The sequence below is a fragment of the Colletes latitarsis genome, chromosome 4 (genome assembly GCF_051014445.1).
Source record: "Colletes latitarsis isolate SP2378_abdomen chromosome 4, iyColLati1, whole genome shotgun sequence".
In the NCBI taxonomy this organism is placed as follows: domain Eukaryota; kingdom Metazoa; phylum Arthropoda; class Insecta; order Hymenoptera; family Colletidae; genus Colletes; species Colletes latitarsis.
This window is the reverse complement of record NC_135137.1, coordinates 22,994,904-23,010,754: the sequence shown is the minus strand read 5'-3', so window position 1 is coordinate 23,010,754 and position 15,851 is coordinate 22,994,904. Positions and strand designations below refer to the sequence as shown.

General features: G+C 42.2%; 2 protein-coding genes across 2 annotated transcripts; both read left to right on the top strand.

Annotated features, from left to right (window-relative positions):
• Positions 1 to 2,140: 2,140 nt before the first annotated feature.
• LOC143341187 (uncharacterized) lies at positions 2,141 to 3,615 on the top strand. The gene is made up of 3 exons (XM_076763915.1): positions 2,141 to 2,827; positions 2,923 to 3,280; positions 3,332 to 3,615. Exons 1-3 carry the CDS (start codon positions 2,141 to 2,143, stop codon positions 3,613 to 3,615), a joined length of 1,329 nt encoding a protein of 442 aa, XP_076620030.1.
• A 936-nt stretch (positions 3,616 to 4,551) lies between these two features.
• LOC143340995 (uncharacterized) lies at positions 4,552 to 6,092 on the top strand. The gene is given in 1 exon segment (XM_076763485.1): positions 4,552 to 6,092. A coding segment is annotated over 1 exon segment (822 nt). The 5' UTR covers positions 4,552 to 4,557; the 3' UTR covers positions 5,380 to 6,092.
• The last annotated feature ends 9,759 nt before the right edge of the window (positions 6,093 to 15,851 follow it).

Below are 15,851 nucleotides of genomic sequence, written 5' to 3'. Positions count from 1 at the left end.
AGGAAATTCATAAGAACTTCCTTTAAGTGTAACCTTCACCTTAAGTATAGTTACATCACCACACTGTCACGCCGCCACGCGGCTAGACTGCGGCACTAGCGTACACTCGCAGTTGGCAGATCGTGTGAGAGGGAGCATCGCTATCGATTCTTCTTTATAGGTTAGGAATTGTGAAGTTTATGTTATTGTTAATTAGGTACACAATTGTTATAAATAAAACTCTTCTTTATAGGCGTCGATCGGCTTTTCTTTCACGATCTTGAATTTCAACAAGTGTTGATAAAAAAAAAAAACACTCTTACATCCATTTGTTCTATGACTTTACTACCTTGAATAACATCGAAAACCGGTGCCAGATGTTTTATGGCGAGTCAGGTATCGTAGGAAACATCTGGGCACCAAGCGCTGACCTGGGCCCGTAGCCGCTTCTCGGAAAACCCAGACGAGGGAAATTTATTAAAAATACCCGTTACATGCCGCCTCCCACCGACCAACGTCGCCTCCAAACTGATTGGTCTGTACATTAACAATTTTTGACCAATCGAAGACCGATTCTGCCTCCCATGGCATTGGGTACGCCCATGGCGAGGTTAGCTTCTTGGACAACCTTGGCCGAGACTGCAGATCAAAATTGACTCTCAAACATCACTGATCAATAGTAGATTCAAGAATTTGTACATTTCGGGTATCCGACTTATAATAAACAGTTATTGGTTGTTATAATATTCCACTGATTGTGATTCAAACATTTACTTTCCGTATCCTACAAATATTCACTCGTCATTAACGTTAACGTGTGAAGTTGAGCATAGTAGAAAGCTTCTTTCACCAAATTGAAATCATTTTGCTCAACCCTTCAACAGCATGGTTAAGAAGACGACATAACGCAGCGTGTCGATTGTCGCTTGTTTTTGCATCGTGTCCGATGTGCGAGTCGAGTCGTGCCCATGCGAAATCGCGTCCACGCGGTGGTTTTTGGTTATTGTGATTATTATACATTTATAAATATAACTATTATTCTGTGCGTGTGTTAGTGGTATTATTCATATCCCGATCCAATAGCAATCTGACAGTTTCCAGGAAAATTATGATTTCGTCCAGCAATTTGAAGAATCGTTTTAACACTTTATGACTCGAAAGCCATCGAACTTCCGTATAATATGGTAGATCGGTATATTCACATCCTATATCTTCCAGAAATGAAACAAATTGACGATGGTTAAGTCCACGTGCTCGAATATAATTTACAATTTTGGTGATTATTTTTAAAACATGTCCGATATTTAAAACTTTGGAGCACAGACTTGCTGGTGAATAATACAATGAAAATGTTCAAAATTATTATTGTCATGCTGTTTGCATGTTCCTTTTAATCTTGCAACAACTCCTTTAGTAATCCCGGTCATCGTAGGTGCTCCATCAGTTGCAAGACAAACCAACTTTTCCAAGGATAACTTATATTTCTTCAAAACTTCCATAAGTGCATCAAAAATATCAGCTCCAGTGGTTGTATTATGCATAGAAATGATTTCCAAAACTTCTTCATTTATTTTTAAATTAATATCGCATCCGCGAATAAAAACGGCCAGCTGAGCGATATTTCGAATATCTGTACTTTCATCAATTGCAATAATGTAGGCTTGAAATGTTCATATTGTTGAATTATGCTGATTTCTCAAATTCTCGGCTATTTCATCAACTCTACTAGCTACAGTATTTCGACTTAAACTTATACTTAAAAATTTTTTTATTTGTGCTGGATGTTGGCACAAATGACCCGTGCCGGTATAATTTTGTGCAGTTGGTAGAAGTGCGTGGTTGCAGCGACATTCTCCCTGTGTGTGTATTAATAAATGGCAAAGTACTTTCAATAGCTGTAAGACTGCAGCATGTTATTTTATTTAATATGCATAAAATAAATACTGTGTGTTTAGTGACAAATTAACATAACAATCTATCTTTTCCTACACCAATATAATCTGCACGTGCGCGTGCAACGCTTGAAGAATCCAACAGGTTATGAGCCCAGAGTGCGTGCAGAATTAAAATAAAACCGAAGAAGAAGAAAATATCGTAAGAAAGCAATAGCAAAGTTAATGAACATAATTTAAAGAAGAAAAGGATAAAGATTAAAGCAAGGATGGCATCAGGATCAACGGAAGATATAGGGCACGTGGACAAGCTCCACGGCGTAGAAGATTATCAAACGTGGAAATTTGAAATGACTATTTTGTTCAAGGCATATGAATTAACAAAAATAGTAAATCATCCTGCAGCAGAAGAAAATAAAACCGGCGATTGGCTGAAAAAGGATGTGAATGCCCAAAAGGTAATAGTTAAAACAGTGGACAGAAAGCCATTGATGCATTTACTGAATTGCACCACCTCGCATGGAATGTGGAAGAAATTAAAGTCGTTATATGAGCGAGAAAGTCAAGAACAAAAATGTAAACTAATGAATGAGTTTTTCACTTATAAATATGAAAGGGACGCTGATATGGAAACTCACATAGGCGGTTTAGAAAATATTGTGTATAAACTGAAAGAGCTCAAAGCAGATATAACCAAAAAGATGCTGATTTCAAAAATCCTGACCACTCTACCAGAAAATTATAGAAACTTCATGACTGCGTGGGAATCAATGACAAGACCCGAGAAAACACTCAAGAACTTGATGGCAAGATTGCTCATGGAAGAACAGAGAAATAACACAGATAAGGATGAACCACAGGCATTTAAAACAACTCTGAGATGCTTCAATTGTGAAAAAGTAGGGCATAAAGCCAAATACTGTAAAACAAAACTCGAAAGAGGACCGAAAAGCCAAGTAAGACAAAGCAATTTTAATCAACCAACTAAACAATATAATGTGCGCTGTTCAATCTGTAAAAAGACTAATCATCTTGAAAAGAACTGCTTAAGAAAAATGAACAAATTGTGTTGATGGGAAATAAGATGGAAAATGGCCTGTACAAAGTAGAAATGAAACTGGAGAAAACACAAGTGACCAACCTAGTAACGAACAAGTCAGATGAAGCACAGCTGTGGCATCGTAGAATGGCACATATGAACAAAGAGAGTTTAAAGCAACTGTTACAATTGTCTAGCGGAATAAATATTAGTAAAAAGGACATAGAAACTACTCAAGATATATGCGAGACCTGTGTCAAGTCAAAACAGATCAGGACAAGTTTCAATAATGAGCGTACAAGAGCAAAAGGACCGTTGGAAATACTTCATACGGATCTGTGTGGGCCAATAGATCCAACCACATGGAACGGTAAAAGATATTTTTTGACTTTTCTGGACGATTTTTCAAATTTCCTAATAGTGTACCTGATTGAGAGCAGAAGTGAAGTATCAGATATTTTAAAACAACATGTGAAAAGAAGGGAAAGAGATAAGGATCGAAGAATAAAGAAAATAAGATGTGTCAATGGTAGAGAATTTGTCAATAATGAAATAAAAATGTGGAGTGACCAAAAGAGAATAGAGATGGACACAACCACGCCATACACACCGCAACTCAATGGAAAAGTTGAAAGAATCAACAGAACCATAATGGAAAAGGCAAGATCCTTGATTTTCGACTCGGGATTGTGCAAGACGATGTAGGGAGAAGCTGTATATACCGCCGCATACCTGCATAATGTGTGTGTGAGATTGTTTTTATTGTGTGTGTGTGTGTAAGTGAGAAAACAAGAGAGGGGGAAGCGGAGATGCGCGAGCGGTGTGGCGCAGTGGAGGTGTGCGAGCCGGACACGGGAGTGAAGCGCGTGTGAACCAAGAGAGTTAATGTATATTTCATAATTACAATTAAAGACGATTCTATTATTCAGTACGTGGCACGCTAGGTAGAGAATTATTTTCTATCCAGATCCAACACATAACAGATCTCCGAGCAAAGCAATAAATATGTAGCGGCTAGCTCGCGCAACAAAAGAAACATTTGGCGTGCAAATGCTAGCATGGTTTACGACAAGCAAAGTCGAAAAGGCCACTTTTGAGAAAGCCGTTTCTTAAGCGTTTTATTACTCGGCATGCTTTTCGTCGAAAGTTTCGAACGGCCTCAGTGGCATATTGCACATGTCATAAACCATGGATTTCCGAAGGGCTGCAAGGCCGAGTCAAGCAACCCTCGGCGGGTGACATCACCAGGCCTAGACCCGGAGGAAATTCCGCTGCATTGCCAAACTTCCGTCGACAGAGGTACCCCCACCGAGTCACGTCGTCTTCCTAAAAAAAGCGCGTCAAGGGCGCAAGGAGTAGGCGGCGACTTCGGAAATGCAAAATGCCTAATTGGTTAACTTTGACAGATCGGTTCAACCAATTAGGAGGCTGCAAACAGTTCGAGGGAAAACGGAAAATTGTAAGAGTCAGTCTTCGCCACGACTTAGAGTGGACAACACAAAATAAAGAAACTCAGGGCAAACTACGGCGATTTATTTAATACTTATTTTATCCCAACACGCAACCACCTCATTGGTGACACCGACGTGATCGCGAGTTCGCGAGTTTTTTTCGTGTTCAGTTTTGGTGCAAGTAAAAAAAAAGACAATGACGACCAGAAAAGCCGCGGCAACTATCGCGAACAGCAATCCCTCTGGGTGCGAAGACTCCGCCGCGATGCCAGAAGCGTGCCGCGCTACCATCCGCGTTCCGCCATTTTGGCCAGAACAGCCGAGCGTATGGTTTAACCAGATCGAGGCACAATTTGTGTTAAACGGTGTGACATCGGACAACGTAAAATTTTATTACATTATGTCACAGCTCGAGCCAAAGTACGCGTTAGAAGTGCAAGACATCTTCAGCAATCCTTCGGAGTTAGACCGATACGAAATGCTGAAGAGGGAATTAATCCATCGGTTGTCAGCTTCCCAAACGTAGCGTATACGGCAGTTACTCGAGCAGGAGGAAATGGGAGACAGAACTCCTTCACAATTCCTGCGCCACATGCGAAATTTGGCAGGTACGACCGTCTCGGACGACTTCTTACGCACGCTGTGGTCGGGACGTTTACCTGCGATGACGCGGGCCATTGTGGCCGCGCAATCCGATCTCCCGCTTAATAAATTGGCCGAGATCGCAGACCAAATTCGCGAGGGTACGGCGCAAGCACAAGTCGCGAGTGTTACACAGGATCCGGTGATGGATGCCCTGTTAAAAAGACTGGAAAGCTTGGAAACGAGTATTGCCGAACTTTCGCGATCGCGCCCACAAGATCGTTACCGGAATGTTTCGCGTAGAAGATCGCGTACGCGCAGTCCGAACCGTGGAAGATCTCCAGCCGCAGACGGATTTTGCTGGTACCATTATAGATTCGGTAAAAAGGCAAACAAGTGCCAGGCACCGTGCAAGTTCGGGACGGGAAACGAGTAGATACCCCACTGAACGCGGCTATCAGTGACGGTCCGAATGCCAGCCGCCTTTTCGTCTTAGATCGAACGACGAAGGACGAATTTTTAATCGACACGGGTTCAGACCTCTGCGTGTACCCTCGCACGCGTGTGAAAGGCCGAATCGTGCAGACGCCGTATGAAATGTTCGCAGCCAACGGGTCGACTATCAAGACCTATGGCGTGAGGACTCTCCACCTCGACCTGGGACTACGTCGAGCTTTCCGATGGCAATTCGTCATCGCCGACGTCGCCAAACCCATCATCGGTGCAGACTTTTTAAGCAATTACGGACTGCTGGTCGATTTGCAGAATCGCAGGCTGTTGGACCAGGAGACGTTGCTATCCACCGTCGGACGGGTAATCTCTGACGCTACGCAATCGGTGAAGACGATCGTCGGAAATTCCCCGTGCGAGCAGCTTTTGGCAGAATTTCCAAGCATCACGCGACCGACGGGAACCACGCGGGAGGTAAAGCATGACGTAAGACATTATATCAACATTACGCCCGGACCTCCGTCTTATTGTAAACCGCGTCGTTTGTCGCCCGAAATGTACAAAGTCGCGAAAACCGAATTTGAAAATTTATTACAATTAGGCCACATTCGTCCTTCTAAAAGCCAATGAGCTTCAACCCTACACATGGTTTCTAAAAAAGATAACGGATGGAGACCTTGCGGTGATTTCCGCGCTCTAAACACGCGTTCGTTATCCGACCGCTATCCAATTCCACATATAGAGGAAATAAAAAAGCGCGTCAAGGGCGCAAGGAGTAGGCGGCGACTTCGGAATTGCAAAATGCCTAATTGGTTAACTTTGACAGATCGGTTCAACCAATTAGGAGGCTGCAAACAGTTCGAGGGAAAACGGAAAATTGTAAGAGTCAGTCTTCGCCACGACTTAGAGTGGACAACACAAAATAAAGAAACTCAGGGCGAACTATGGCGATTTATTTAATACTTATTTTATCCCAACACGCAACCACCTCAAATACTACCCCTTTAGAGAAATGGTATGGAGAGAAACCGCAACTGAGTAATATAAGACTGTTTGGGTGTACAGCTTATGCCAATGTTCTACGACCATTAAAAAAGTTAGATGAAAGAAGTAAAAAATATAGGATGGTAGGATATGCCCCTAATGGTTATAGACTATGGGATGAAGATAAAAACAGATTGTACTGGCGAGGGATGTCAAATTTCAAGAAAAAGAAAAACGAATAAAAGAAGATCAAAACGCGGAAAAGGTCTGGTTAAATATAAATGAAGATTCAACACATGAAGAGAAGGAATATCAGCGTGAAATTATCCTAGAAGATGACGAATCAGACGACTCACGAAGATCGGAGAATTCAGATTATGAAGAGGCTAGAGAGGATCTGAGAGAAAAAACAATACACATGACTTCTCAAGGTCGAAGACGGCCACAACCAAAGAAGAAGCAACGCTTGAAGAATCCAATACTGGACATAATAATTCCGCCGCTTTAATTAAGCATTCACTAATAAATTCCCTTTCAGTAAATGGTTTCAATCTGCTTGCGATTAAATGTGATAATATATAACTAACTTTTACAGCAGCTGTATTGTCTTCAACAGATTTAGTGAACACACTTTATTGTTTTTGAAGAATTGATTTCAATTCCGACAATTTGTCTTCACGAAGTTTTGCAACGTATTGGTTATAGTTCGTTTTATGGTTTGTATCATAGTGCCTTTTAAGATTATATTCCTTAGCAACTGAAATAGAGTTTTTACATATCAGACAATATTTTATTCTCGTTTTGGACACAAAAATATTGCAGTTCCCATTTTTCTTGAAAATTACGATGTTCCTCTTCAATTGATCTTTTCTTACTCATTGTTCTTGAAGTTTGATTATATTTTTATTAAATAACTTTTTAGTTTAATATGAATAAAAACCAAAATCCACCTTAGAGTTCAAAATATCATTCGCAAACATTTGAGCAAACACTGCACTTTGTGATGACTTGTACAAACATGTGTCGTGTGTTGGATTAGATCGCTGTGCGTTCTATCATGTTTCTGATCGTCTTGTGTTTTATTTCCGTTCGGTTTCAGCTGCCGCTTTTCATTTGACACCTCGCGCCAGCACGCAGTGTCCCAAACTATCGCGCACCACACGCGCCGCCCAGTATCAATCAAAAAGTTCATACTTTCCAACTTCAAGTGTCAAAGCTTGATATTTAAAAATTTTTGAAAAGTCTCAGCGGGCCGCGTGTTTGACATGCCTGTTTTAGGGGATCTAAGCGTCGCTTCACTTCTTGTTCAGTTTTAACACAGCAAAGACGTCCTTCCGAACCATTCAATAAAGTTTCACTTTTACTTATAAAGAGCTTTTTCACCCAATTCCAATACTTTTCAACTGCTTCTTGAAATTAGGATATAACATATTCAGAAATTTTCTTCAATTTCTCATTCCTAGTTCCACCTTTTACAAGTTGAGCTTCCCAACGATATAACTGATGCTTTGATTTTAATCGTTTAAATTTACTTTGAATGTTTTCGAATTTAATTTTTTTTCTCCTAATTTCCAATATTCAATGACTTTTCGTCTATATTCATCATCGACTTCATCAACTTTGGAAGAGTCTAACAATAACTGTAAGTTAGAAGATGTTTCACTTTCAAAATCAGAAATGTTGTCATCTTTGATTAAAATAGAACCTTAAATATCATTTTGATCTTCAAAAATTAAGGTTTCATGTGTTTCTACAAAGAAAGCATCATTAATTGAATTTTTTATTAGAGTTACTAATTGAAAACTAAAAGTCCTCCTATCGTCGTTAATAGCAGATTCAAAATCATACTGCGGTTGATCAAACGCTTCTTGCAAAAGCCATATAATATTTTTTAGATTCATTGCGGACAGTGATACCGAACGGCGGAGGATATCCTTTTCCATCAATTACGCCACACTGTTATAGATATGCTCTCCCCACACCATTTGGCCGTGCGGAGGCTACCTGGCATTTTAACTTGACTCTGATTTCTTTAATTAAATCCTCTTTGGTGGGGATATTTTGGTAGCTCGTTGGTGAGTTGGCTACTTGTTTTGCTATCTGGTCGGCTTTTTCATTTCCTGGAATGCCTACGTGTCCCGATATCCATGCGAGTATTATTTTGTTGCCCTTTTCTGTGATATGATGGTTCGTCTCCTGAATTTGGAGGAGGATGTCATTATCCAATGGTATGCTGGTTAGTGCTGCTAAAGTGCTCATTGAATCACTGAAAATAATAGCGTGTATATAAGAGTTTATGTAAGAGCTTTTATAGCATGGTTGATGGCGATTGCTTCAGCCGTAAAAATTGATGTACATGGTGCTAATTTGGTTGAAAGTGAGGATTCCGGGGTGATAACTGCATATCCCGTGCCGGTTTCAGTTTTTGATCCGTCAGTATAGATATGGGTATAGTTTCTGTAGCGGTCTATAGTTTCAGTAGTTAGGTTACGAAATATTAGAGGATTGGTGTCAGATTTTTTGTATACTGTTAAGTCTGTGTTTACTTCGATGGGGTGCATGACCCATGGTGGTATTGCGGTTTTTCTTCGTGGAATAGTAGGATAAAATTTTGTGTTGAGTTCCTCTTCAAGTTTGTGGACTCTATAATAAAAGGGTTTGGGACTCAGTTTTTTATTATTGTATTTTATGATATAACGGTCTGAAAAACTTCTTTGTTTTTCTTTTGAATTTGAGCGGAGGTTCGTTTGCTTCTTTTAAAATGCTTAATATGGGACTGGTTCTAAAGGCTCCAGTTATTATTCTCAGGGTAGTGCTATGTATAAGATCCAGTTTTTTTAATATAGATTCCTTTCCTGCGTCATAAATGATAGATCCGTAGTCTAACTTGCTTCTGATGGTTGTTTTGTACGTGTTTAATAGGACCTTCATGTCTGCTCCCTACGTATTGGCTGATAGTGTTTTTAAAATGTTTCGACGATTGTTACATTCCCTTTTCAGATTGGATATATGGACATTTCAGGTTAGTTTATCGTCAAAAGTCATACCTAAAATCTTGATTAAATTGACTTGTTTCAGTTCTGTGTTTCCAAGGTGTAACTTTATTGTAGGTGTGTGTCGCTTGGAAAAAGTTATACAGTGCATAACAAAATGTTGTACGCACCCACTTTTTTTCGATTATCTATCGAACGAGTTGTGATCCATGGATGAAACTTTTATACGATAAAGAGCATTTAAAAACACACATTCTTATTTTTTGTATCTGTTGGCACCACGTGAAGGGTTTCCACTGCAGTCGACAATGAATAGTGCTGTCTTTGAGGAAGTTACAATTTTTCACGGACTGCATGCAATTTCTAAAGGACTAGGTCTGGCCAGATGCCGGTTTCAGATTTCTCTGGAAACGGTCCCCGGTTAGACCACCCTCGACGGCAATTGATGTATCGCAAACCCCCACGTGTTGACCACCAGGACTAGGACCGTAAGAACAAGAAGGGTAATAAATAACCCAGGGATTGTGCAACGTCCTGCAGACCTTGATTTGCAAGATGAAACAAACCCGGCTGTGGGCGTTGTACAATCCAAAAACTGTCCAAAATTCGGATTGGGCAGGACAAGGCCCAATCCGAACATCGACGCCTCCAAGGAGGCAATAAGAGGGAGATACAGAGTCTTCCTCCAGGACGGGACATGGGACAAAATCAGAATTCGCTGTATTCTCAACGAACTTGGACCTTTGAACTTGGTTTCGCACTGGACGCGAACAAAAGAACTGTACCTTTTAATCTTGGACATTGTAAAGGATTTCACCTTTAAATTTGGACTATTACTAGATCACCTTACAAGTGATCGATATAGTTATTGTTATTGTTTGAATAAATTGTTTTTGCAAATCGATTTGTTTGGGCTTCGGTGGGTCGGCCAGGGTTATGACACAGACCGCGTTTTTCGTCAATGCCAGCATGGGCAAAATATCGTGGAGTCTCGTAAGCAAAGGAACAAAGTGTCATAAACTTGGTCGGCGCAGGCAGTCTCGAATGGTTGCAACTCCAGCGGACTGTCGGATGACCCGCACGTGCTCGGATTCGTATACCTGGGCCTCCCTTGTTTTCCTCGATAGTTTTGCACACGGGCCCAGGGACTGACGCACGCGGTGGAAAATCCCTGGAGTTGCCAAACGTAGCACCCTCCGCCTTGGACGCCAACGCTACGCTGGCATCGCTGCACCCCCGCCACGAGTGGCGACTTTTTGGCAAAAGGGGGGTGCAAGAAACCAGCCCTTAAAAACGGCTGAACGCCGTGATTTTGCGCTCTTAGTTCTTCAACTATCATCGCGGTTAGTATTCTAGTCAACTAGAGTCAGCGATCACGTGTAACAGGAGTTGTTAATTTTGAATAAACCAGTTTCAAATCAGCATTTTGGTTAGTCCCCTGATCAACAGGGGTGGTCCTTCGCAGTCATAGTTATTAGTCGGCACTCCACGTGCAATTTTCAAAATCCGAACGAAATAGACAACCACGGATAAAACACGATTAAATATTGATTGCTACATAATTAACTCCCCGAATCACCTACGGAGTTTACATTTGGTCCTTCGAGCCGGATGGTGAATCAGTGAACCGGACAAAGAACATATAACAAACATTAAAGGTCGCGAAAACGAGTGAAATTTGTGCACCTGTGAACTACAACGCAGTCATAAACCACTCTTGACCTGGACAACGGTTTGGAAGAAGGACGCTGACACCGGACAACAGCTACCTGCTCGGTAGACGGCATCAGGCGCTTACCAACGCACCCAAAGGACTAGGGACGCCAAAGCCAACGCCTGACCTGTATCGGACGCACCTGGGACATTGAAAGGCTCTGGACGACGCACGGTGCTGAGTATACCTCGTTAATTACCTGTAAGTCCTTTCTAATTTCTTTCGACCTGTGTTGAGACAATGGACCCCGTACTAAAGAACCTCATTTTTGAACGTGGAAAGATCAGGGCAACTTTGACGCGTTTTAAAAATTATGTCGATTCGTACGATAAAACATCCAGCCCTGCTGCCCTTAGAGTACGATTAGGTAAAACGACGCCTATATTTGAGAGTTTCGATTCGGTACAACAGAAAATCGAGAGTATAGTAGCCACCGAAGCCGAAAGCACGCATGAAACTGTGGCGCTGCTTCGCTGCGACGTGGGGGCTGCTCGAATGAATTAGTAGGATGAAGGAAAAGGAAAGGAGGGGGCGCGTTTCGTCCGGGCCTGCTAGTAGACTCATCAGTAAGGCTTTCTAGCAGGCCCTGCCTTAGACGACTGGGATATTGGGAAGTCGTTCGAAGAGTGTATATATAGCAACTGAGAGGTCGGTCGAACGCTTGTGAGAGCGTGACCCCTCTGGTGGCGAGCATGGGGGCCGTCGCCACATTACCCCCCTGCCAGTGCTAATGATACCGGATTAAGCCTACTATACAGGGTGGGGCAGTAACTATTAGCACCTCAGATATCTTGGAAACTATAAGTTTCACAGAAATGTTTGCTAAAGTAAATTGCACAGTACGAAGGGCGCTATTGGGTGGCGATAATAGGTTTTTTGTAGGTGGAGGTACTTCGGACATTTGTAGGTCACATCCATTTTTTTAAATGGATCGGTATGTTTTTGCTTCCATATCACGATAGAGGATCTTAAAACGTGTTCAACGACCTATTACACAAGGTCATTGAAGGTCATAGAAAGTAGAGAAAGGCGATAATACTTACGGTTTGGTAGTAAATGAAACATGTTTATAGTAGGTGTTCGAAATGATGCCCATCACTGTCAATGCACCGTTGGATTCTTTTTACGATTGATTGACTTGCAAGTCTTACAGCGTCAGAACTTATTGATGCACAGGCTGCAATAATTCGCTGTTGCATATCGTGAGATGTAGTTGCTACTTCTTTGTACACTTTCTCTTTCAGTGTTCCCCACAGAAAGAAATCTAAAGGTGTTATGTCTGGTGAACGAGCTGGCCATGATATTGGACCGTCGCGTCCAATCCAACGATTTCGAAATTTTTCATCGAGTTCCCTTCGCGCAATCGATGAATAATGTGCTGGGCATCCATCATGTTGATACCACATGGTTTGTCGTGTAAATAAAGGTAACTCTTCTAGCAAAAGACCCAATGTATCCTTAATAAAATTAGCATAGACGTTGCCATTCAAATTTCCATTGATAAAATAAGGTCCAATAATTTTATCACCTATGATACCGCGCCATACATTCACAGACCATTGTTTTTGATGTTCAACCTGTCGCAGCCAATGTGGATTTTCCGCTGCCCATAAATGCATGTTATGCAAATTAACATTCCCGTGATTTGTGAATGTTGCTTCATCAGTAAATAAGACGGTATTAAAAAAAGCTTATTGTTTTGAATCTGACGTATAGCCCATTGACAAAACTCAACGCGATTCATGAAGTCGTTCCCATGCAATTCTTGGTGAAGACTAACGTGATACGGATGAAATTTGTGACGGTGCAAAATGCGAAGTACGCTCCTCCTACTAATGCCAGATTCGCGTTCAATTTGTCGCGAACTAATATGAGAATTTCTAGACACCCTAGCGAGCACACCGATTTCCATTTCTTCGTTAATTACTCGTTTCTGGCGTTCACTTTTACGAACACTTAAACTACCGGTTTGCCTAAGTTTATCATACACATTCTTAAATGTTTGACGCGAAGGCTGAGACCAATGTGGATATCGTTCAGCATACAAGTTTTTCGCCCTTACAGAATTTTGTTGGCATTCGCCATAAATAAGAAGCATATCAACCTGCTCTTCAAACGGATACATCGTGCCGGATTGACCAATTTATCGATACTAATCTTATGATGTTTATCTTACTCTGCAAACTATTAAAGTGTCCTTCAAGCAGTGTTTATTCTCAGTGAAGTAAACGGTAAGCATTACACATTCCTCTACTGTTGACAATATGTATGTTTCATTTACTACCAAAACCGTAAGTATTATCGCCTTTCTCTACTTTCTATGACCTTCAATGACCTTGTGTAATAGGTCGTTGAACTCGTTTTAAGATCCTCTATCATGATACGGAAGCAAAAACATACCGATCCATTTAAAAAAATGGATGTGACCTTCAAATGTCCGAAGTACCTCCACCTGCAAAAAATCTATTATCGCCACCCAATAGCGCCCTTCGTACTGTGCAATTTACTTTAGCAAACATTTCTGTGAAACTTATAGTTTCCAAGATATCTAAGGTGCTAATAGTTACTGCCCCACCCTGTATACAGGACTTATCGAATACTATGTACATTTTTCTTCTATTTACAATGTTCCGTTCCTCTTGGACTTGTCGTCGTCGTGTCTTCGTCTAGCGCCTCTATCTCGATTGACGATCTCTGGAGATTTTTCGATCCTGGCCTAGAATTTCGGTTCTATTTCGCCGTAGGATATGCGCGTGTTTTTTGTTGCTGCGTGGTCGTTCTCTGATCGTCTGGCGTTATTCAGCCGCGGCGAGTCTTCCTCGTGCCTTGCGTTGCTGAAGCCATCGAGCGTATATGCTGCTGTCCTACCTGTGGCCTCACTATGCGGTGCTTGCTGCTGCTCCAAATCCTGCGAATCTATGTTCTCCTGGAGACGACGGCCTCGATAGGTAGATTTTGTCAGGACGAGCGATTGAGTAGTGATTGAAAGGCCACCTTAGGAGAGAGATTATGAAAGAGCTATTTTACTAGTACGATTTTTAGACACGTTGTCCTGGCGCTGCCTCCTTCGTCCTACGCTGCTTGCGGTCTGCGTTTTCCTGAAAATTCTCGAGCTGCATCCTTAGTTGTCCTATCCACCGTCGGGTGTCACCAATTTGTGGCGCTGGTTCGCTGCCGCGTGGGAGCTCGTGAGAATTAGTAGGGCGACGGTAAAGGAAAGGAGGGAGCGCGTTTCGTCCGGGCCTACTAGTGGACTCATCAGTAAGGCTTTCTAGCAGGCCCTGCCTTAGACGACTGGGATATTGGGAAGTCGTTCGAGGAGTGTATATATAGCAACTGAGATGTCGGTCGAGCGCTTGTGAGAGCGCGACCCCACTGGTGGCGAGCATGGGAGGCGACGCCACATTACCCCCCTGCCAGTGCTAACGATACCGGATTAAGTCTACTAGCAGGCCCGGACGAAACGCTTGTGAGAGTGTGACCCCTCTGGTGGCGAGCATGGGAGGCGACGCCACAAAACCGTACGCGATGAATTTGAACTTGACTATTGCGAAACTGTTGGTCTTGCGGAAGACATCATTTCGCAATGGCAAAAACCGGAGCATCCAGGGGTCGGATCTGCAACTGGGATGGCTTCAAATACGTCTCAATCAAATTTTGAAATTCAGTCGAAGGTTAAGCTACCCACCATAGAACTTCCAACCTTCGACGGGACATATAGTTCATGGATTAAATTTAGAGATACTTTCGAGTCATTAATCCATACGAACAGTACATTGAACAACATAGAGAAATTTCATTATTTGAACTCCGCAATTAAGGGTGACGCGGCTAGGGTGATTGAGACGTTGGGGATATCGGACACAAATTATTTGATTGCATGGGACGCTTTAAAGGGTCGATTTGAGAACAAAAATACGGACACTTTGGGACTTGCCGACGGTGGCAAAAGAATCTTGTACAGGACTGCGACGATTACTGGACGGTGTGAATAATAGTTTATTAGCCATTAAGGCCTTAGGAGAACGGACAGAATATTGGGACACAATAATAATTTACCTGGTATCGACAAAATTAGATTCAGCAACGAAACGTGAATGGGAACGACACCAATCACGAATTACAGGCGACGTGACGTTACGCGACATGAACGGAGTTTTAGAGAAACATTGTCGATACCTAGAAAAAGTACAATGCGAAAAACCGTAATACCAGCCAGTTGCAGGTACGAACCGTCCCCGGGTAGCTCAGGTAGTCGCACATGCTACAACCTCTCATTCGTGCTTACTTTGTAAGAAACAGCACGTAATTGCCCAATGTGCTGAGTTTAAAAGGCTTACGCCTTCAGCACGGATTTCGCGTGTACAGCAATTACGTGCATGTTTTAATTGCTTATCGATAGGACACCGGAATATGGACTGTACGCGGGATCCGTGTAAACTATGCGGGAAAAGGCATCATACGCTTCTGCATCTGGACCAGACTGCAAAACAATCCAATAAAGTCAATGAACAACCCGAACAAACGAGCGCAAATACTGCGCTGAACTCTATGTCTTGCGTTACACAAGCAGAGTCGGTGTCAGAAGCGGTGATCCTTTCCACCGTTGTAGTTTACATTAAGGATCATAAAGGACTAAAGCACGAATGTAGAGCGTTGTTGGACTCGGGATCTCAATCGCATTTTATTATTACGGAAGCCATGATAAAGAAATTGGGTTTACCGTGTAAGGACTCGAACACCCGCGTCACGGGAATAGGAGGCTCC

Coding starts and splice junctions, on each gene's coding strand:
- LOC143341187 (XM_076763915.1), top strand. CDS start 2,141: ATGGCATCAGGATCAACGGAAGATATAGGGCACGTGGACAAGCTCCAC. Junction 2,828..2,922: donor AAAGAGGACCGAAAAGCCAA/GTAAGACAAAGC, acceptor GAACTGCTTAAG/AAAAATGAACAAATTGTGTT. Junction 3,281..3,331: donor AGATCCAACCACATGGAACG/GTAAAAGATATT, acceptor ATTTCCTAATAG/TGTACCTGATTGAGAGCAGA.